At 37.7% G+C, this 22,912-nt stretch overlaps 1 protein-coding gene and 1 long non-coding RNA gene across 8 annotated transcripts in view; one reads left to right on the top strand and one right to left on the bottom strand.

Annotated features, from left to right (window-relative positions):
• Positions 1-18,825, top strand: part of CREB5 (cAMP responsive element binding protein 5) — a 502,318-nt gene extending 483,493 nt beyond the window's left edge. For 3 of the 6 annotated variants that reach the window (XM_060196043.1, XM_060196040.1, XM_060196041.1), the window contains 3 exons: positions 1,863-2,093; positions 11,411-11,519; positions 12,427-18,825. In XM_060196043.1, coding sequence (XP_060052026.1) covers positions 1,863-2,093; positions 11,411-11,519; positions 12,427-12,590 — 504 coding nt within the window. In that variant the 3' untranslated portion in view covers positions 12,591-18,825. Of the gene's footprint in view, positions 1-1,862; positions 2,094-11,410; positions 11,520-12,073; positions 12,103-12,426 lie in introns of all 6 variants that reach the window. The other 3 variants (XM_060196042.1, XM_007521608.2, XM_060196044.1) reach the window with 2 other exon arrangements.
• On the bottom strand, positions 185-21,084 carry LOC132539879 (uncharacterized). 2 transcript variants are annotated; one of them, XR_009551153.1, is made up of 3 exons: positions 20,980-21,084; positions 2,072-2,249; positions 185-407 (listed from the first exon to the last, which is right to left on the bottom strand). It is a non-coding gene; the product is annotated as an uncharacterized LOC132539879 (long non-coding RNA). The 2 variants fall into 2 exon arrangements; XR_009551152.1 differs by lacking the exon at positions 20,980-21,084 and having other exon boundaries at positions 2,072-2,586.
• Positions 21,085-22,912: the final 1,828 nt, after the last annotated feature.

Raw genomic sequence — 22,912 nt, 5'->3', positions numbered from 1 at the left:
ATGTCAACCAGTATCCATTATTGGCGCAATTACTGTGTTTCTGCTTTATTCCAGTCGTAGGGTTGGAATGTGGCAGAAGAAGTTTCTGGGTTTCATTTAATTTTTTTTTTAGCTGTTATTTCTGTAGGTTAAATGTCTCTTGTAAAAAAACCTTTATAGATATTTACAGTCACAAGTCTGAGAGGCTGAGAAATGAGGGGGGAAAAGTACCCTTTATTGAGAATGAACAATCAAGAAGGAGTAAAGTACACTAGGGAAAGCATTTAGTGTCCAGACACATAAAGAGCTGGTCGTAGAAGTTTCACTAGGTGCTGTTTGTCTTCCTCGTGAAGGGAAATAAAGTTCTACGTGTGGGAGTCTTCAAAATCTCTGATGTTACTGAGCCCCATGCAGACCTTATGAGGAATCTGTAAACACAATAAAACTGTTTAGTATAGTGCTTTGCCACTCTTAGATTTCCTTACAATGTAGGTTAATTGTGATGCTCCCTAACACACAGGGCTCTTGTATAACTGAGTGGCATTGCTTCAGATGTTCATTGTATGTCAGTCACTCCTATGTCTTCTCCTGCCTAAGTCAAAGCTCTGAGAAGCAGGTACACCTATCTGGAATTTGCAGATGCCCTTTGCATTAGAAAAACTGCACGAAAGTAAAGACAGGCTTGTACCTACTTTCTGCAACTCATAGACAAACCTTCATTTGATAGGTGTCACAATGACATTAATACCCCCAAATATTTATTTTAGGGAAACAGTTTTAACATTATTAGAACAAAAGGAGATCTGTCTTTACCCTAGTAGTACATTAGCAGTTTAAAGTTTTTAAATGCACTTTGGAGATATCTGAAAGGGAGAAATCTTTTCTCTATGATTCAGCCAAGTGTGTGTCAGGATTTTTTTCTGACTCTTTTCATAAGTCATTCCTGTATCTTTACCGAGTAGCACAGACTCAGTGATACTTTTTTTTTTCCCTCCAGGAGAATAATTTCATTGTTCACTTCTTTCTTAGAAAACAAGTTTGATATGCTTACCAAAGCACATTGCTTCTATGTATTGCATTTCTTTTTTTATTAGTGATTTAATAATGATCAGTAAGATAAGATTGTGGTATAAGATGGGTACAATTCCATACAATTCCTGCCACCAGAATTCTGTATCCCATCCCCTCCATTGGAAGCTTCCTTATTGTTTATCCTCCTGGGAATATAGACCAAAGATCTTTATGGGGTGCAGAGAAGCTGGGAGGTCTGGCTTCTGTAATTGCTTCTTTGCTAGACATGGGCATTGGCAGGTTGATCCACACCCAGGCCTGCTTCTATCTTTCCCTAGTGGGGTAGGGCTCTGAGGAAGTGGGGTTCCAGGACACATTGGTGAGATCGTCTGCCCTGGGAAGGCAGGTTGGCATCATGATAGCATCTGCAGCTTGGTGGCTAAAAAGTATTAAGATATAAAGCAGAACAAATTGTTTAAAATAATCAGGAACCTAAAAGTAAGAATATAGCAGATGAGATTTGAGATTTTCTTCTTTAGGAAGAAGCTAGGAAGTCTATGTTAGGTATATTCCAAGGGGGTCATGACTTTACTAATTTTGTCTGAGCCCAACAGCTAACATATAGGTGGGCTAAAGGTATTGTCTGGGAAGATAGTGTCAGAGTTGGGGACAGGACTAGAAAGTTGGATCAGGGAAAAGGGTAGCTCCCAAATATGAGAAGAGTATATAAATACCATCAACTATAAACCCTACTGATCTGACCTAGGGCCCATGTCTATTCATATTTAGTACAGGAGCTAAATATTCATATTCATATTGAGCATAGTGTGTTTCTTCCTAATCGCCCTCAACTCCTTCTCTCTGATTTCCAGCAGGTTTCACCAGCGACACAACAAATGCAGCCCACTCAGACAATACAGCCACCACAACCCACAGGGGGCCGTCGGCGGAGGGTGGTGGATGAGGATCCTGATGAGAGGCGGCGGAAATTTCTGGAACGGAACCGGGCAGCTGCCACTCGCTGCAGACAGAAGAGGAAGGTCTGGGTGATGTCACTGGAAAAGAAAGCAGAAGAACTCACCCAGACAAACATGCAACTTCAGGTGCAGGCACTGTCTCTTTCCTCAAGACTCAAAGGCCCTGTGTCCAGATGGCATTTCCTGCCCCAGCAAGCACTTGTTGACCTAAGCAGGAATACCATATAAGCCTCCAGAACAACTGCAGGTCTAGTCCACAAGCTTGATTCATTCTGGAACATGCTACAAAGCAAAACAAATCATTCATTTTTGTTTTGTTTTTAAATCATTCTGCCTGCAAAATTCTGGAGAGAGAGAATCTGTCCAACTGAATTTCAGAGCTGGGAGAACAGGGTTGTTTTTTTTAATTTCTGCCAAGGTTATCGTTGGGGCTCAGTGCCTGCATGATTAATCTATCAGTCCCATTGGTCTTTATTTTCTTTCCTTCCTTAACCAACCAGCCACCCTTCCTTCTTTCCTTCCTTCCTACCTTCCTTCCTTCCTTCCTTCCTTCCTTCCTTCCTTCCTTCCTCTTTTTCCATTATGTTAAAAACAGAGACATTGAAAGGGAAGGGGAGACACACACACACACACACACACAGATAGAGAGAGAGAGGGAGAAAGAGAGAGACAGACAGACAGACAGACAGACTTGCAGACAGACTTGCAGTACAGCTTCACCCCTGCAGATAAGGAATGGGAGTTTGAACCTGAGCCCCTGAGCATGATACAATGTGAAGTCTGCTGAGTGTGCCACCACTGAGCCCTGGAAGCACAGGTTTTGCCCAAAGTCTTATTCAACAACTACCTGCTATATTTGACCTCTCCAGTGCTCAGTTGTCTCATCCATAAAGTGGGACTAATAATCTCATAGAGTTATTGGGAGGAATACAGGAATTAATGCCTATAAAGTAGTTTGCACAGTGCCTGGCACATAGTAAATCTTTAGCTAAGAGACTCTTTTTATAGTCACGATGGGGGTGGGTGGGTGCTTATCTGACTTACACTAGGCTATTTGTCTAGTGAAGCAAGGGAGGGTTTCAATTGTTATTTAGTCCGGCAAGAAAAGACATGTTTCCAATCTCATTTCCAAACCCTGCAAGTTCTATATAATGCATGACTTTTGCTCTTCATAGATGATTCAGTTTGGGACATTTTATAACAAGGCCACTTCTGGGAGTGTTTGAGAGAAGGAAAGGGAACTCCAGTATTCAAGGCCTTTCCAGGAGAATTCATGCCATGCAAATGATGCAGTTCTGGGCATCTGTTCATCAGCAGAAAAAAAAAAAAGGAATTAAATCAATATGTGACAAGCTGTCCATGGACAGCAACATGAATGTGGATCTTGGCCAGTGTTTCCAGGAACAGAGAATGGCTACAGAACAGAGGCTGTAGGGGGAAAAAGATTGCCCAGTATGGGAGAACATGTTCCTTACATCACCTGCATTGTCTCCTACCTGAGTCTCAGCACATCCATCTAGGAGCAATTGATCCCTAGCACCATTTGCATATGCAGCATATGCACTCAATTCCATCAAACAGAAATGAGCTTGGGGAATCCAGTGTACACATTGTAACCATACAGGAAAAGTCTAGGTCATATGAGCTTAAGGGAATTCTTTCTTCTGATGCTGGCTCCATCCTTTTTTTTTTTTTTTTTGGTGATAGTATTAAAAAAGAAACTAGGAAACAGCAGGAATGAAGGGGGGACTAGGAAAACAAAGCCTCCCACTAGCTTGCATGCTCTGTGAAATTGGGAGCTGTGCTTTGTTACTCTTTACCCCTAAAACCTGCCCTCTGCTTTTAATACAGTCTAGTATGGTGAGTTCTCTGCATTCAGTATGTGTTGAACGAATGGATGAGTTCTCCATCTCTGGATATTGAATAAATGTCTATCTGACCACTTAGCGAGGATGCAGCTGAGAGAAGTCAAGCTATTGGTGGATAGGTATACTCAGACACCTTGGAAGATGTTCCAACTTGATTGTAGTTCTGCAATCTGGCAGTTGCAAAAGTATATGAGAAACTTTTAGGATAAGTGCTTTTAATATTAACATTAATGATATGTACGGGCATTGACATTTATAATTAGATTATCAACCCTTTGATTTTTATAGATGTTATTGGTAAGAACAGAGGTAAATCATTAAAAATGAGTTAACTTATTTAAACATTTTAGGTAAGTAAAAGTGCTGGTGTATGTGAACCTGCCAGATATTACAGCTGTGGTTCTGTGATGACTGAAGCATAAGGACCCTAGCAATTTGCTGCCATTTCCCAGGTTCACAAGAAGATCTTGACAATGGGATAGTTCTTCTCAGTCTTAGCACTGTTGCATTCTGAGGCATTTAGCAGTATCTTGCCTGACTTTCACCAACTAAGTAGCAGTACAGGTACCTCACTCTAGTTCACTCTCTAGTTTCAATTGCTAAAAAGCCTCCAGACTTTAATGTCGCCATCCAGGTCTAAGAACCACTGTCTAAACTATTGGAGAAATGAAAAACAAACAAACAAAAACAGCTGACACATCAGAGGCCAACAAAACTCCAAATTGGTCGTAACTGAAAACGAACCCTTGCAGAAATACTCCAGAGTATTAATTGCGGTCTAAGAGCATGAAAACATAGAGGAGTTTTTGCTAAGAGCTAGCACAAAGGAAGCTGCCCAATGACTTTGAGATCACATGTGTCATGATTAGCAAATGCGTAGTATCACTTTTACAAAATCCAGAAGGTAAATTTGCAATTCATTAATTTTCACTACTCTTTTAAAGTCAAAACATATCAAGTGATATGAAAACTTTAGTCAGTGTGAAAGACAACTGGATGGGGGCTATTCAACTGGAACCAGTAGCTTTGGTTGTGCAAACAGTGCCCACAGAAGGGGCTGTCTCTGAAAAACACTTGAGTTGTTGATGTCTTCAGTCATTGCTTTACTTTAGGGAGATAGATACCATGGCTGCTGTTCCGGGTTTTTGTGATGCGGAGATAGGTTATAACAGATTCTGCTACCTCTGAATGACCCTTTCCCTTTCACTGGACCTTTGTCAAAAGTAAAAGGTGTTTCTCTTGCAGCTAGTCCAGTGAGCCAATTTTTAAGTAAACAGAAATGGAAGGTGCTAAGCAAATAAACTGTAGCCAAACAGAATATCCAAGGTCTGGATGGCCAGCTGCCACTTTTGAGTTGTTTTCCAGCACAGGTCTAGTTGGGCTGCAGAGTTTCTGGCTGGAAAAACTAGATGTAAGAAAACAAAATCAATTCCCAGACTTTGTTTCTCTATCTCACAATGAATCTCTACCCAAGAGGTTAACACAGGTATAGGAACTAAAGGATTTAGGAGAAACCACCCAATCAGACATTTTATGTAGGAGGAAAAACTGAGGCTTGGATGCCTGAGGAGTCTGCCTGAAAGTCATACAACATATAAATACCAGGTCGGCAAACCCATTGCTTCATGATTTTTTACTCTAGTTCTTGAACTGAAAGAATCTACATTTTTTTCCCTGACCAAACAGTTAAAATCACTCTAAATCCATCAACTACTGATGTGGATTGTTTGTGTTCGATAGATGATATGGAAATCATCTGGTCACCCATGGAAATGATTGCCTTTCTTTTTTAGTGCAAAGACACATGGCTTAAGTCGCTGCTGAAATTTTAGACACACAAGCCCAGGTTTTAGGACTTGGCAAGAGAATAAGCCAGATGGGAACTGTTGCTTGACAAATTGAAAGTTCTTTGTTTTTAAAATGAAACAAACCTAGCCTCAGCTCACACACACACACACACTACACACACACACACACACACACACACACACACACACGAGAAGTAGATGGGTGTGTGTGGGGGGGTGAAATCTGTGTTGCTGGACCCATTCTGATAATTGTATTTTGGACAGAGATTACAGCTTTCATCACAAAGAATTCTGGATTTATCATATAATACGATAACATCCCCAAATGCAAAAATTGCAAATGTAGCTATTAGGGACTTCTTGGAGTGTTTGTTTAAAAGTGTCACTATTAGCATTGACTGTCTCTATGGGGGTGCTACTTCATCCCTACATCACCTTGGGTTTAAGTACAAATTAATTTAATTGCATTTACCCTCTGTGTAAGTGCCTAACTATATCAGTGTAGCAAATGCAAGATAGTTAAAAAAAAGGTGCTGAAATCAACAAGACAATCAATACTGATTATTAACAGTTTACTCTTGCAAAGTACTCTTACATAAAGACCTGAAATTATTATTATAACCTCCCAAGGGTATAGGAAAACAAATGGTGATTTGCCTCAATTCATAAAGCAAGGTATTCCAAGTAAGAAAATGCCTCCAGAAGTTCCTGGATTTTATTTCCTTGCTAGAGCTACAGGCCATACTTAATTTCTTTCACATATTTCAGAACATTTGCTATCTGGTTGTTCTCTTCCAAAATGAATTCAAGGTGGATCTACTTACATTACCTTGAAAAGAATTTTTACTTAAAATATAGTCTCATATTTGTGCATTTCCTGTGTCAGTCTACCAATATGGAATCTGTAAGATAATTATGCATATGCACAGCACATGACTAAGTCTGCTCTTTCTAGGGCAGATTCCTGACCTTTCTTAAGCCAAAGTTTCTCTGGTATCTGGTGAGGGCTCTATAGACTTCCTCTTAACAATATGGACACATCATTTTGAACTAAAATAAAACTGTATGTATTACTTTGGAATCTGCCCTAATAAAATTTTGTAACACAAGAGGTGCTAAAACTGGCTCCCTTGTGAAATATAACTCAAAATATAAACATACTTGAGAATACCAAAAGTAGTTAACAAGGGGATAAAAATCAAGATCGAGTCCTTTATTATTTCATTGGGTAATTAGTTTTCTCCATAGAAGGTAACACCAAAACAGTAATTGCACTAAAAATGATTTTGCTGAAAGGAACTTAGGAAACTGGTTCAAACTTCATGGTTTATACTTAACAGGTATGGCAGTGTGGGAACCCAAACTATTATTCTCAGTTCCCAGCTGAGATTCCTTTTGTCTGCTGGAGGCTCTCCCATGAATTTCTGTTGCTTATGTAGCCATTTGATTTTTATTTAGGCTTTATCAGTACCAAAGTGATGTGCATATGATCTAAACAAGAAGTTGCTTGTTATTCTCTATTGAGGATATCCACTGGCATTCATAATCTAGAGTTAAAATAACATTCATGAACATACTAAGAAATAAGTCCATATTCATAGATAGCTTTAAATGAAAGTCAACCCGTATAGTATTCTCCAGGTTACAACACTATCACTGATCTTCAGAATTCTCGGGCCCAAGTTTCTATACTTACAATTTACTGGTTTAATATGAAAATGCTTTACGGTCCACAGACAGAAATATCATTTAAAGTTTCCTATCAGGATTTGAAAATAGACTTAGAAATCACATGTGCTGTTAGTAGGTGCTGCTTTGCTGTGACTGTCATGAAAGGAAAAGATTTATTGTGAAATAGTTTGGCCTGTTCTAAGCACTACTGGCAGCTAGCTCCTTGAAGGAGCCCCAAAAATGGCGCTTCAAGTGTTTTCTAAGGAAAGGGCAATGCACCTTGCATGCCTGGAGAATCCAATACCTCCCTAAAAAAGATGTAACTATTGAGGACATAGCATCAGAATAGATGGAGACTAAAATGAAACTGTGAGAAAACTTTTTTTTTTCTTCCATCAGTATAGAAAGTTAGAGAAGCCTGTTTTGTTTTAAATATTTTAGGAGCCAAGTAGAGTGCACACATTGCTATGAGGGTGGGCATGGGTTCAAGCCCTTGCTCCCCACCTGTGGTGGAGAGGGGAAACTTCACAAGTGGTACAGTACTGCAGGTGTCACCTTCGCTCTCTCTCTCTCTCTCTCTCTTCTTTCTCTATCTCTCTCTTCCTCTCTCTGTCTATGTATTTCTCCCTCTACCAGTAAAATAAGATTAAAAATCCATTGGGAACTGCAGAGCCTTGCATGCACTTAAACCCAGTGATAACCCAAGTGGGAAATAAAAAGATGTTGAGCGTCAGGTGGTAGCGCAGCTGGTTAAGCACACGTGGCACCAAGTGCAGGGACCGGTGTAAGGATCCCGGTTCTAGCCCCTGGCTCCCCACCTGCAGGGGAGTTGCTTCACAGGCAGTAAAGCAGGTCTGCAGGTGTCTGTCTTTCTCTCCCCCTCTCTGTCTTCCATTCCTCCCTCCATTTCTCTCTATCCTATCCAACAATGATGACAACAACAATAACTACAACAACAATAAAAAGACAACAAGAGCAATAAAAGGTAAAATAAATAAAAATATAAGAAAAGCAAAAGATATTTTAGAGTAAACTCACACTCAGATCTTCATAGCTGCAAGGCAGTGTTCTTTTTGTTAAGCCAGATCCCAATCCTCTTAATTATTTTAACATTAAATTTTTATTTGTTTTTTGGATTGCGTTTTATGCAGTGGTTTAGAAGTTATTTTCTTTATACATGCATTTTTAAGCAGAACGTGAACTGAGGGTAATAAGGAAAGCTTTCTGAGCTTAAATGAACATAAAACCAGGGAAAAGGTAGTGTTTAATGGTGCAATAATTGTCCTATAAACAATGTTGACAATGGAGTTGATAAAGGTCTCCTTTAACTAATAACCTCTTATCAGTTATACTCACTTGAATGTAGGACATGAAGTTGCCTTTCCTAATTTTTAGGATTAAGCAATTTTCCTGAACAAGTGATTTAGTCATCATTAATGCCTCAAATGAGCATGTTTATTTTGTAAAGTTTGAAGGGAAAGGAGAAAGCTTTTGTAGATGTTTTATTACTATTTATTTGTTCAACATATAGCTGCTTATATTTTTTTACAACTAAATTTTAAGAATATATATCTCCACTAAAGTTATTGCTGGTACTTAGTGCCTTAATGACAAATCCATCACTCCTAGGAGTCTGTCTGTCTGCCTGCCTTGCTTCCTTTTTCTTTTTCTTTCTATCTAGAGACACTGAAAGAGAGAGAAGGGGGGTATATATTTATTTCTTTGCATATAGATAGATATACCCCTATAAAGGAAAAAAAGGACACCAGCAGCATTACTTCACCACTTGGGAAGCTTCCTCCCTGCAGGTGGGGACCTGGCGCTTAAACATGGGTTCTTGTACATAGTGACATATGTGCTCCACTGGGTGCACCATTGCCAGAACTCGAGAGATATTTTTTAAATAAATCTTGAAAGAACTTTTAAAATTAACTTCCAGAACCCCAGACTTACTTTTCTGGGGAAATAAAAATTCATGGTTGAAATGTAATGCTCATATTGAAAGTATAGATACAACTCAGTGATTGTCATGTTGAAACACCCTTTTCTGTATTTTTATATATTTTTAATATTTATTTTAATTTATTTTCCCTTCTTTGTTGCCCTTGTTGTAGTTATTATTGTTGTTGTTGTTGATGTTGTCATTGTTGGATAGGACAGAGAGAAATGGAGAGAGGAGGGGAAGACAGAGAGGGGAGAGAAAGGTAGACACTTGCAGACCTGCTTCACCGCCTGTGAAATGACTCCCAGGCAGGTGGGGAGCCGGGGGCTCAAACCGGGATCCTTATGCGGGTCCTTGTGCTTTGCGCCACATGGGCTTAACCAGCTATACTACTGTCTGATCCCCTCTGTATTTTTATTTTAAAAGTCTCCTATGTGTGGATGACAATGTCTACTAGCCATAAATAACCATTGGCCAGAAAGAGGCTATTAAGAGGGTAATGTTATTTCATTTGTTTTGTTTTGTTTTGTTTTGTTTTGTTGGCTCTAGGGTTACCATGAGGGCTCAGTGCCTGCACTATGAATCCACTGCTCCTGGTGGTCATTTTTTTCTATTCTTTTTGATAGAACAGAGATAAATTGAGAGGGCAAGGGAAGATAGAGAGGGAGAAACAAAGATAGACACCTGCAGGCCTGCTTCACGGCCTGTGAAGCAACGCCTCTCCAGGTGGGGAGTCCGGCCTCGAACCTGGATCCTTACCGGGGTCCTTGTGCTTTGTACTATGAGTGCTTAATCCAGTGGTGCACCACCACCAGACCCCCGAGGATGATGATGATGATGATGATGATGATGATGATGATGATGATGATGATTTATTTACTTATTCCCTTTTGTTGCCCTTGTTGTAATTATTGATGTCGTCGTTGTTGGATAGGACAGAGAGAAATGGAGAGAGGAAGGGAAGAGAGAGGGAGAGGTGGGGAGAAAGATAGATACCTGCAGACTGCCTGTGAAGAGACTCGTTTGCAGGTGGGGAGCCGGGGGTTCTCCGAGGATTATATTTTATTGCAATCGTAAGATAGCTTGTTTGAAATAGTTTTACATTTGATTTACTCCTATCAAGTGAAAGCATCTTGGTCCACCACCTATTCAGCATTTGCAATGGTATACAAGGGGTGCCACATGTTATACATCATTTTTCAAAACTAAAAGCCTGTCTGTGAATTACTACATAAAGTGGAGATCTAAGTGACATAGCTAAGTAAATAAGAAATAACTCCACAACACACTGATATGGGGACCATGGAATTTATAGACTGAAGTTAGTCAAACTAACTAATGATTCTTGCTTTCCTGATCTGACTCATTTTATTAGTAGAGTACTTAAATGGCTTTCCCTTAGTGAATAGGAGGCTGGAAGACATCCCCTGCAAAATTATAGTTCATTGTTTGTGAAAATCTGATGGTAGGTTAGTCAGTTTATTCTGAGGGCATCTCAGTTTGAAGACACTAATCCTGCCACACAGTTCTTTCCAATGCATGCCTCATAGTGGTCACCTTTTCACATCACATATCAATCACAACTGGCAAGCCAACAAGGGCAAGGTTACCATGATAGCTAAATGTACTGAGAATGAATTGTCCTAAATGTCTTACATCTGCTACCTCATTTGATTCATATGACAATTTCAAGGACTTGGTACTGTTTCATATCCTCCGTTTTATAAACCGGGTTGTGGGAGCTGAGCTGTGTTATAATACCTGACTGTAGTCACACAGTAAGTGTCTAATGGCGATTCCCCCACCCTACCTCAGGTAACCTGAGTCCAGGACTCATCACCTAAAGGGAGCAATCTGGCTTTTTAATAGCATTCAACTCGAGTTAAAAGGCACCACTTAGTAAGTGTGAGTGCCAAACTGAAAGCCAAATATAGATTTTTCAGGTTATTCCCACTAAGTAATACTATTATGGTCATTCAGACCTAATGAAAATTGTTATCAATTTAATTGTTGAAAGTTTATTTGAGTTGGTTATTCCCACTGAGTAATACTATCATTGTCATTCAGACATAATGAAAATTGTTATCAATTTAATTGTTGAAAGTTTATTTGAGTTGGTCCTCTCAAAGTCTTTAATGTGTTTGTTTTTTCCAGAATGAAGTGTCTATGTTGAAAAATGAGGTAGCACAACTGAAACAGTTGTTATTAACGCATAAAGACTGTCCAATAACAGCCATGCAGAAAGAATCACAAGGATACCTAAGTAAGTCAATGACTTTTATTTTTTGTATTTTTTATTATATAATTGTTGCCTCCAATCATGCGTGGGATTTTACTGAAGTAGTTAAGTTTAGATTTTATACCCAGGATGCTGTCATACTAGAATTCTTGAGTCACTGACAGACTATTCTTCTAGGGGAGAAATCCACTGTTTCTCATCCCATCACCAGACCACAATCTTCCAGTGATTTCCAGTCAGATTGTCCCTAGCATTTCACATTGTAAAATCCTTCCATATTCCCATTCTGAAACCAGTAGGAAAATGTGTTGTTAAAAGCTCTGTTATTAGTAGGTTGACAATCTTCTGGAGAAATCCAGGAGCTGGGAGTAAGCTTTGAATCAATCTCATCTAATATTTTGGGCTGGAAAACTAAATGGTCTTGTCTCAGATTACCAATATGTAAAGTGAACCCCTTTTCCTAGATCCCATGTTTTGCACCTAGAATGTGAAAATATTAATTGTGAGCTCAATAAGGGATGGTGGGAGGAACAGGAATTCACGGCTGAAGGTCAATTTATTTTCAAATAATTTTTTAGATTGAGCAACACAGATTCTCCCACCACATGTGAGTATTTTTCCACATTTGATCTATCAGGGGTTATTTGAAAATACAAGTGGGGATCTTCCCATACCAAGACTCAGATCAAATCAATTTGCTTATCTAGAAAGCATGGCTTTGCTTGTAGCTATAAACTGGGAAGGCATAGCTTTGTGACATCAGGTTTATTTATTTATTTTTGTTTAAAGTTGTGAAATTAACTTCCAGGAGAAAAATGTGTGAACCTCTTCTATTTCTACTGAATGTGAAGTAATTTTTTTTTTTTTCTGAATAGTCAACAAGAGCATCCAAGAAAATTATATTGGTGTCTGTGCCTGTGCTTTCTCCTAGGTCCAGAGAGTAGCCCTCCTGCTAGTCCTGTTCCTGCTTGCTCTCAGCAGCAAGTCATCCAGCATAACACCGTCACTACTTCCTCTTCAGTCAGCGAGGTGGTAGGAAGCTCTACCCTCAGTCAGCTCACCACCCACAGAACAGACCTGAACCCGATTCTTTAAAATCCATGTGTCAGACATTGCCTTCAAGAAGAGTTGTCGCAAACCATGCGTCCTTTCTTTTAAGGGCATTTTTAGAATTAACCCAGACCTGGAAGACTTCTCAGCCCTTCAAAGACTGGCTTTTGATTTTATAGTTATTATGAAAATGTTGTCTTTTATACTTAGTTATGAAAGAAAAAAAGGGAGTTATGCAATTAATATCTATCAGCTTGAGAAATGCTTTGGTGCTTTTCTCCAATTTTCTGGTACCAATTTCTTGTTTATAAACTGAACTCTTTCTGTATATAGTCATGGTTCTCATCTGTCCAGACCTTTATTTGAAACCTAGAATCGTATTAAAGTTGTAACTCTAAGCCAAAATGAGGCATGCCTAGATATCAAGTAAACAGATCCAAGGTGACTGGGTGAGAAGTTGGATGACTTCATAGCACATAGTGAGTTTGTGCTGTGACATCACCAGAATCCCACAGAAACTCAGAACCTCTTCCAAAACATTGTTCGACTTATAATAGAAGATTCTAAGAGTCACTGATGTCCAAATAAGATCATCAAGCATCTCCCCCATCTTTCCTCCTTTTGGTCCACTTTATCAAATGCTCAATTTTCCTCTGCATGTCCACTCATCTTGGGATCATTATTTATTCTTCAATTTAACTGTATTATGTTTTATTTAACCCCCATTAACATTGTATGTCAATAAGATAATAATGTTTTCTTTTAAAAAAATAGCAAACTTCAAAAATGTGGACCTAGTCATTGCTCCTTTTGCCTGTACTTCATAGCTATAATTCATTCTATCTTGCTTTTTGACAAAATAGTAACCAAGAGATGTTTAATATGCCTGATTTAATGTTTTTTAATAATCAGTAAATAAAATGTGGCTTAGCCTTAGGTAAAGCTCTGGTGAATGCCAGCTGTAGGGATGCTAAGGGAAGGGAGCTTTGTAAGCCTCTGTTGTGAAAGTCTAAATTATAATGTGGGGCTCCAACATCACACCCTGGAATGACAACTGGTTTTGTATTGCTTGTCTATAATGTTGGAAATCCATGCACTATATAATAATTCAGAAGGACTCTATTCACTACACAGATTACATTGTTCAGTCATCAGCTGCTAATAGCCTAAGATTTATTATTGTTTTTTTTTCTTAAGCCTATGGAACCAACTTGCTGTTCTTGTGGATGAAAGTAGACTAACTAGAGGAGCAAAGAAAGAAAGAAAACCCTATGTTTCCATAGGGCTATTTTCAGCCCCCAACACCCGTTGTCTTTGAAAAGTTAAAGCACTCTTTGGCTGCTTTAAAAGAATTATTGACATGTGGCTACTCCACTCTTCTGATTAATTCTGTTTTCAACGATTTATATGGTCTCACCCACTATACAAAGTAGATAGTCCCAAACTACAGATGTGCCTCCTTGAAACAAGCCATTCTACTATGCTAATATTGTAATGTCACATCTCACAAATAACAGGGGCTAATATTGCTCTCTAGCAGTCTAGACAGGTGCTGGTGTTTCATCTCCATTTGAATGCTTGACCTCCTAATGTGTGCGTTTGAGTGTGTGTGTGTGTGTGTGTGTGTGTGTGTGTGTGTGTGTGTGTGCGCGCGTTTGAGTGTGTGTGTGTGTGTTTCATGGAATTTAAAGAATTGTATTTTAAAAAGGTGTAGCTTTTATAAGAGTTCAGAAAAAGGAAGGATTTTTTTTTTCTCTCACTATAGTGTAGGAATATTTTGGAGAAAAAGAAAACATAAGGGTCATGAAGCATGATTTTTATAACTAATTTTTCCACAGAGGCAGTGCTTTTCAAAAGTAGGATTTGAATGTCCAGTGAAACTCATGACTTGGATATATGATCTAAAAGGCAAAAGAATAAAAATAAGAGAAAATATAAAAAATACAAAGGAAAATTATTTTTTATTATATTTTAGAAAACATAGTTTTTAAGTATTTTAAATACTGAATTCATAGTTGTTTTTTTTTTCTTTCTTTATTGTTTTAATTCCTTAAAAAAACAGTCAAATGGTTTAACCTGACTGTCTTTGTAAGAAATATTTAAGACTTGGCTAAACAAAAAAATGTTGACATTACCTCTATTTTGAAATCAAAAAATATGTTTTTTTTCAAGACCTCCTTAGGACCATTTATGTGTCCCCCTAAAAAAGAAAAAAAGAGCTCATTAAAATTTTGACTTTTTTTTTTGCTTTGTTTAAAGTAAACAAAAACTTTTTTTTCCTTTACTGCATGCATAGCACTTAATGAAATGGATTTTTTTAAAAAATCCACTGATAATATCAGAATGTCCAAGAAGTGGGCTGTCACTAAAATTGTGGTTTGCTTTACTTCTTCTCCACCTCTTGATTGAAATATTTGGTTGTTAAACTGAAAGCTTCTTCTGCAGTTAAGAACTTGCCTGAGTTTTCCTAATTCAGCAACTTGACAGTTTGACTGATGTGTATTATATATAGCTCAATTATGTCTGTTTTTTATGCTAAGTAGGGGAACCAACCACACACGTTAGCAAATGGGCCTCAACGTATAATTAGAATAAACTGTCTTATTAGAATCAGGGCCTTTAGGTATGTTCATTAGCCGTGTGGAAATACAGTAAGTGAAAGATGCCAACTAGTTGTCAGCGCTTCTAAAAAATTTCAGAATAGAAAGGCTCATTGATCAAATCCAAAACTGAGCTTATCAATATTAAGTGTTTTACTTGAAGACCCAGCCTTCACCAGATCATAGTATGAATAATCAATCTATCTGAAAAAATTCCTCCTCTTGCCCTTCACTTTTTGGCCAGTCTGGGAAGACATCTTTCCACCTCATTGTCCTCTCTCACTCGGTGACTGGGTCATCCATTCTCATTTTCACCAATCATTTGTTAATCACCTTTAGAGCACCTATCTTAGGAGGGAGGAGGGAAGAGCCCTACAGCACTGCCTCTCCTCACTTGAATGTGGCATTTTTATCAGCATGATTTGACTCTGAAGTCACTGCCAGCCTACCTGGAACTTCCACAGAGCACCTCCCTTGCCCTCTGTGCTGCCAGTCAACAACTCAGAGAGTACACCTGATAGCTGATAGCATTTTCACCAGGTGAACCATCACTTCAGTTGAGGTGACTACAGCTAAATCATTGCTTCTTAAGACTTTTCTTCACATAGTTTGCCAGGACAGGGATAGAGAAAGTACTAGCTCTGTGCTCATCATGTAACCTGATGTTTCCCCTTCACACCCTCACTAATTCACCTACCTCCACGTCAGTGTTTTCAAGTCACAGTGTTACTGTGGCCTGTGGGAGCTGAGCAGTTTGTGTGCTGTCATGATATGTGTTGTAGTAATTAAGGTGATTTACTTGGAGCATTCATTCTGTGGAGCCTATTTGGTCCATGAAATCAAATACAGCACATATCCTGAGTAGAGGGCTGTCAGGGGTGAATGTTCAGGTGGTGGTTGCCTGTCAAGTCAATTTTGTGATTTTTTTTGAGTTTGTCGTTAAAATCATAAACTAATTGAGGTGAAAAGACCAGCCTTTGACTGGGAGGGGTTTAAGCATCAGTAACTGCTATACAACTAGCTATCCAGTTAGGACAGAATGTGCTTCTTTCTGGTTAACCATCTAAGAATATATATATGTATGTGTGTGTGTATACAGTGGAATTCAAGGACCAAAGCAAAATTTGAACAGGAATCTATTGATTTAGAATTTTATAAGATATTTATTAATAAATGTTATGTTTTAAACATTCCATTTGAACAGTATTCTTCATAGGAGCTACTTGTTTTTAAAGTATTAGTTCATAGTAAACTACTCCAGTTACGTGTATTTTTGTTGTTCAGGGTTTCAAATGGCTATTCCCTGTCATGTGGTGGAAATGTTTGTTTAGGTCTCTGTGAATCGGAATTTTAAAGGTCTTTATTGTTCTGTGAGTTATTTTACTCTATGTTCCATTCAGAGTTTGTTTGTTTAAACATATCTTTTATTTTTAAAGTAAGCTCTTACCTTTTAGGACGCAGAGTTCAGCTAAAGGGAATCAATAACAATAACTGGAATAACTTTTTGTCCAAGTCTAAAAAATAACTGCATCTCTACCCCATCTCAGTTTCCTAGAATGCCTTGCACTAATCAGGCTCCTTCATGCTCTTTTTGTTCCTTCCTCAACAATGTGCAGTAGCTTTAAGCCATCTATGCTCCATTATGCAGTATATCTGAGAAGGGAAGGGAAACAACTCTTTTAAATCTGAATAAAATAGTGCCTATGCGAACAGTAGCAATTTAGAATCTCTTTCTGCTTTTAAAGTAATTTATATTTTTAAATTGCACTTTAGCTTTGTTGATCCCTTTCCATTTCTCTTGTTCTCTTTGGGACCTCCTTCTTGTCCTCAAACTTGCCTTCCCTCCTTTGTGCCTCCCCTGCCACTTTTCTAAGGCGCTGAGCTCCATCAGTAAAATACTTCACCGAATATTTGCATCAGGCACATTTGTGTGCACTCATCAGTAGCCAAGCAAAGATGTATTTCTCACATCAGCCTAGATGACACCTGCTACATAAATGCCAAGGAGAAGAGCCAGCTTCTACTCTTTATAGCTTTAGTCATAGCATTTTTAAACGGATATTATGCAACAGATGTCAGGTAGCAGCTAAACTACACTTAAGAATTTTCTATCTTATCCTTCATACCAAAGTGTCCTGAATGAACCGGGAGACTTCTTTTGTGCATTGTGGCATGGTGCACCCTGGACTGTTGTCCTAGCCATCGTCTCTGAGGTTACCGAAATAACAGTGGCTCTACCTTTTCACTCTTAGGTCTCAAAAATACAATGTTGCCTTGTAACCTAATTAGGGACAGCACCTCTGTTTTACAATTATAATGAAGGGAAGACAAGACATCTAGCAATAAACTTAAAAGTAAAATCCAATACCAAAATAAGCAGAAAATTTCTATTTCATTCATATTGTGAAAATGAAAAATAAACATGTCCATTAAAAATATTTTACTATTTCTTGTGAAGTTCTTCAGTGATGTAATGCCTGTAGCTAAATTGCTTAAAGAGTGTTTATATATTTTTCCCTACAAATTCTCTATTTTTTAAAAAATAACCATTTAACCACAAGTTGAAGAGGAAAGAAAGACCAAAGTTCCAGCATTTGTTAAAAGATTAGTATTGTTAAAAGATTAGTATTCTTAAGTGGCACTCTGATACTTTCCCAAGCTTATCATCAGAGGGGAATCAATAATTATCAATTGTTATATTTAAAACAACATGCAGTTTCTAGCTCATTAGAAGCCAACATTTCAAAAGCTCTTCTTAAGTAATTTAAGATGTTCCTATTTTGATTGAGTTTCATTTGACAAAATTTTATTTTTTTAAAACAGTCTCATGTTAGCCTCAGAACTGAGAATAAGAAATCTGAATAAATTAGCTTTAAATGCATCATTAAAACAGCATGCACAATAAGCTAGTTAGACTTCAGTTTGCTCTTTAGAATACCAATGCTATAGACACTACTGGGGAAAAGAAAGGTATCAGTGGAGGAGGGGATTAAGAGAAAAAACCTTCCCCAAGCCACCATGCAGTAGAAAAGAAGCCCTATTCACCCTATTTCCTTCTAAGCTCTGCTAAAGCATCTCTCACTCACAGATAGAAGTGTTCTGCCTTTGAGGATTGTTTTAGAGAAACGATAAGCTAAAATATTCTTCCAGGAGAGGTCATGAGGCTTGGGGTTTGCAAAAAGAACCCAGAAAAAATAGCACCATTCAAACAATCTTCTAGGACAGTTGGAATATAAATATTTCCCAAAAACAGAACTAAAAGAAAAAAAAAGGTGTAATACTGTGCAAAGTAAGTGTTAACTAAGGAAGTTCCTGAAAAGGTGCTGTCACTTTAAGTTCTGAATTGAGAGGTTGATTGTAATTGTAAACTGCAAAGCATTTGTGTTTGTTTGTCTATCTGTAAAGCAACCACCTTCCTTATTGGAAGGAGAAAAAATTGGGGATACATACATGTAAATACTTGCTGCAGCATTTAATATGTTTAATTTTATGTTAAGCTTTTTTGTTGCATTGTGAACACATTTATTGTTATCGATGGACAATAGTTCATTAAGACTGTACAACTAGGTCAGATTTTTATATCTCTTTCTAGCAAGAAGAGACAAGATTTTGTGCATTTGTACAAATGTTAATAATATCACTGCAATTCCAGTATAATAAAGCACTCAAATGCAGTTAAATATGTGTAGCTTTTATATGATGAGATTTGGGTTTGGTGACATTTATTCATTTATCAGTCATATCTTGCAAACTGTGGTCTATTCTTTCAGGGTCACCATTATCTAATGCCAAAAGAGGGAAAAAGATTTTTTTTCCTTGTCAAACCTTAACTACTCCCAGTGCCTCCTTCATCCAATTTGCCAGCTGAGGCCACTAATTTAACACATTCATCGTGCGCTGGTTATAAAACTAAACTTCACCTTGGGGGTTAGTAGGTTTTAACAGTTAAGAAGTGCAGCCAGCACTAATTCATGTGCTAGTTATTTCCAGGCACCAAGAATCATGTGCTAGTTATTTATCCAATCATTTCTAAAGTTCTTACTTTAACTCCAGAGAAAAACCAAAGAAGTCTTTATCTTTTTATGTGCTTCTTTTCCTACTTTCCTTCCCTTATCATTGTTTATTTTCATAGTCACATTCCTTTTCTCTCACTGAGATCTGATCTAGTAGTAAGACCAGAATCCAACCAAAATTTATCACCAATTGTATTGTTACAGCACCATTTGCCCGAGTGATTGTTATACTTTTATAATTTGCAGTTAGAGTTGCTTTCAAAAATTGAAATCAGACCATATCCCTCACCCCTCAAAACCCCACAGTAAATTCTCTGTTCATTCAGAGCAAAAGCTAAGTTCCTTACCACCAAGTTCTACAAGGGCACTATACAGCTCACCCCACCCTATTTAAACATTCCCTGGGTTCATCTCTTAACTTTTTCTTCCTCTCTAGAGTTCTTCAGAACCATTACAATTGTTGAGGATCCTCAAATAACTCACCATCTACTTTAGGACCTGTTCATGGAATTTTTATTCCCACCACTTAGAATATCATTCCCCATACAGAAGCATGGTTCACCAACTTGTCTCCCTATCAATTAAACCTTTTCTGACCATTCTATACAAAATTACCTAACCTACATTCTTCATTCTCATTCACCTTGCCTAGGTCCTTTATTCCATAGCATTACTGATATTTATATTTCACATATTCAAATCTTAGTAGAACTCAGAAGATTCTTTTTTAAATTTTTATATTTATTTATTTATTTTCCCTTTTTTGTTGCCCTTGTTGTTTTTCATTGTTTTGTAGTTGTTATTGATTCTTAATAGTATTTTAATGTAGCATTCCACAGTACCGCTTGAAAGAAACATGCTTTGTAGGTATAGTATTCCAGTCAAACTCAGAAAACTCTTATTATATTACTAAGTCTTTCTACACAGTTCTCTGAAAGAAAGCAACATATATACTAGATGTCCCAATAGTGTCCAGAAGATTCATTCTTTAAGTTTCAGTAGTTTATTTTAATCCCCTCCAAATAGAATGTAACCCTCACAAGAGCAAACTAGTTTTATTTTGCACAATTTAGTAATCCAAGATCTAGAACACTGGACACTATATAGGCACACAGTAAATATCTGTGAGTAGAGGATCTATCATTTAATTTTTCTTTTTTTTTTTTTAATATTTATTTTTTTTATTCCCTTTTGTTGCCCTTGTTGTTTTATTGTTGTAGTTATTGTTGTTGTTGTTTTTGTTGGATAGGACAGAGAGAAATGGAGAGAGGAGGGGAAGACAGAGAGGAGGAGAGAAAGATAGACACCTGCAGACCTGCTTCACCGCCTGTGAAGCGACTCCCCTGCAGGTGGGGAGCCGGGGTTCGAACCGGGATCCTTATGCCGGTCCTTGTGCTTTGCGCCGCCTGCGCTTAACCCGCTGCGCTACAGCCCGACTCCCTTAATTTTTCTTTGTTCTCAGATGACACTCCAATCTATCTCCCTACCTCTGTGGTCATTTCAGTCATACTTTAAAACCAAGGGTCAGCACAACTCATCATGACTTAATCTAAAAATTAGTTTAGCAGTGAAATACAGTATCTGAATTTGGGAATGAAACAACAATATGGATGGGGGAAAGGAGAAAGGTAATTATTGTTCTAATGTCAATCTCATCTATTACATTTAGGCCTCTCTGTACCATGCTAGCTCCTAAGAGAATTTTTCTAATGACTACTTCTTGGTTATTTGCAATTTCAAATATCATTACTATGGTTTAAAGAACTTATCATGATCCCACACTTCTACTTTGGAAATAAACAACTCTAGTCTTCATCATACCTTTGGCTTCCTGTATATCCCTGGAACTTCATAATGCTCTTTGATCTTATACTTGCTATTGTGGTCAGCTACTGGATCACACTTTATTTTGTACTAGATGATTTTTCCTAGCCAGCAACAATAATTTTTATCAAGACAGTCTAGTCTGCCTGTGGTTTAGGACTAAAGTATCTTCATTATGAGATCATAAAATTCTAAAGGATAATCAGCCCTCTTTTTGAAGTAATTGAAAATAAGATAGTCTATGAGTTCTATTTCCATAGTTGTAGGGGTGGTTTATCAAAACAAGCATGGAAATTAGGCAGAAAAAGACAAGAGTAGATGGGTTTTCAAAATAGCTGAGAAGAGACAAACGTTAATATCTGAAAAATAGCCTATTAAGTAGCCCTAAGCCAAACATTGTGATTATTATTGAAGTGGCTATTACAAATCTGGAAATCAAGTCACATAGTATTTAATAATCACCAATTCTCAATATACATGTTGTTAGATATTGTTTCTTTGCTCACACCATAATTCCTTGAAACAACTGGGGACTGTAATTCTAACAGTAATTGTTAGAAAAATATTTTTCATTTTTTAAAGATTTTTATATTTATTGGATAGAGAGTAATAAATTGAGAGGGCAGGGGGAGATAGAGAGGGAGAGAGAAATAAATACCTACAGCACAGTTTTATCACTTGAAAAGCTTCCCTCTTGCAGGTGGGGACTGGGATCTTGAACCCAGGTCCTTGCCCATTGTAATGTGTGCTCAACCAGATGCACCACCACCCAGCCTGCTTAATCTATCATTCTTAACAATAGTTGAAACCAGCATTAATACAATATAAATCAACATTATAGTTATTTATTTTTAAATTCTTAAATTTTATTAGTGACTTAATACTGATAAACAAAATTATGAGATATAGGTGGTGGGTGGCATACCCAGTTGAGCACACATACTACAAAATTATGAGATAACAAGTATATAATTTCACACCATTCTTACCACCAGAGTTCTGTGTCCCCATTCCTTCCATTGGAAATTGTAGTAGTTTTCTCAAGGTCACAGATAGGGATTTACTATTATTTCTCGTGTGTGAATATATATATATATCCCCACTCCATGGTTCTGCCTTCCCTTCCTAAGTTACACTTTCACCTACTGCTACTTCCAAATGGCCTCCTTCTACCCCTGGTTCCTGATGGAAAAAAAAAAAAAAAACAAGATTACAGTAAATTGAGATTTCATCCTCCATTGTGTTTTGCTTCTTAGATCTCACTTATGTAACCATTCAAACATTGCAGTACAAAATTTAGAAAAGACAAATCCATAATCTATAATTATTGTGTATGATTTATCTTAATGGAGCCACTGCCCATTTAAATGTGCCTCCTTGACTTGGATCTTGATGAACTCACCTCCTAATCTGAATGGATTTTCTCAGAGAAAGAGAGACTGGAGTTGGTGTATTGCACCAAAGTAAAAGACTCTAGGATGGGGGTGGGGAAAGATGACAGAGGACCTAGTGGGGGTTGTATTGTTATGTGGAAAACTGAGAAATATTACGCATGTATAAAATATTGTATTTACTGCCAAATATAAAACATTAATCCCCCAATAAAGAAAAAACAAATTAAAAAAATGTTTAAAAACAGAAACACACAAAGAAAGAATGAAACAATCAAGTGGTCTGAGTGAAGGTGAATTTCTTATAAGGATGTAAGGGAAGGTCATAGAGACTAACAGGCAGTATTTCAATTATCATGATGACAAATATTGGGAGAGGTGAACCACAGAATCTCTCTTTCTCACTCTCACTCTCTTGCTTTATTTTTGTCTCCCTATCACCCCTCCCTACCCCCATTTCTTTCTCCTTCTTTTTCCCTTTCTGCACACTCTCCCTCTCACAACTGAATAAAAGAAGATATACAATTTGGCAGGAACCT

The sequence above is a fragment of the Erinaceus europaeus genome, chromosome 8 (genome assembly GCF_950295315.1).
Source record: "Erinaceus europaeus chromosome 8, mEriEur2.1, whole genome shotgun sequence".
Lineage (NCBI taxonomy): Eukaryota > Metazoa > Chordata > Mammalia > Eulipotyphla > Erinaceidae > Erinaceus > Erinaceus europaeus.
Note: the sequence above shows the minus strand (reverse complement) of the source record. Positions and strands in the feature narration are given on the sequence as shown.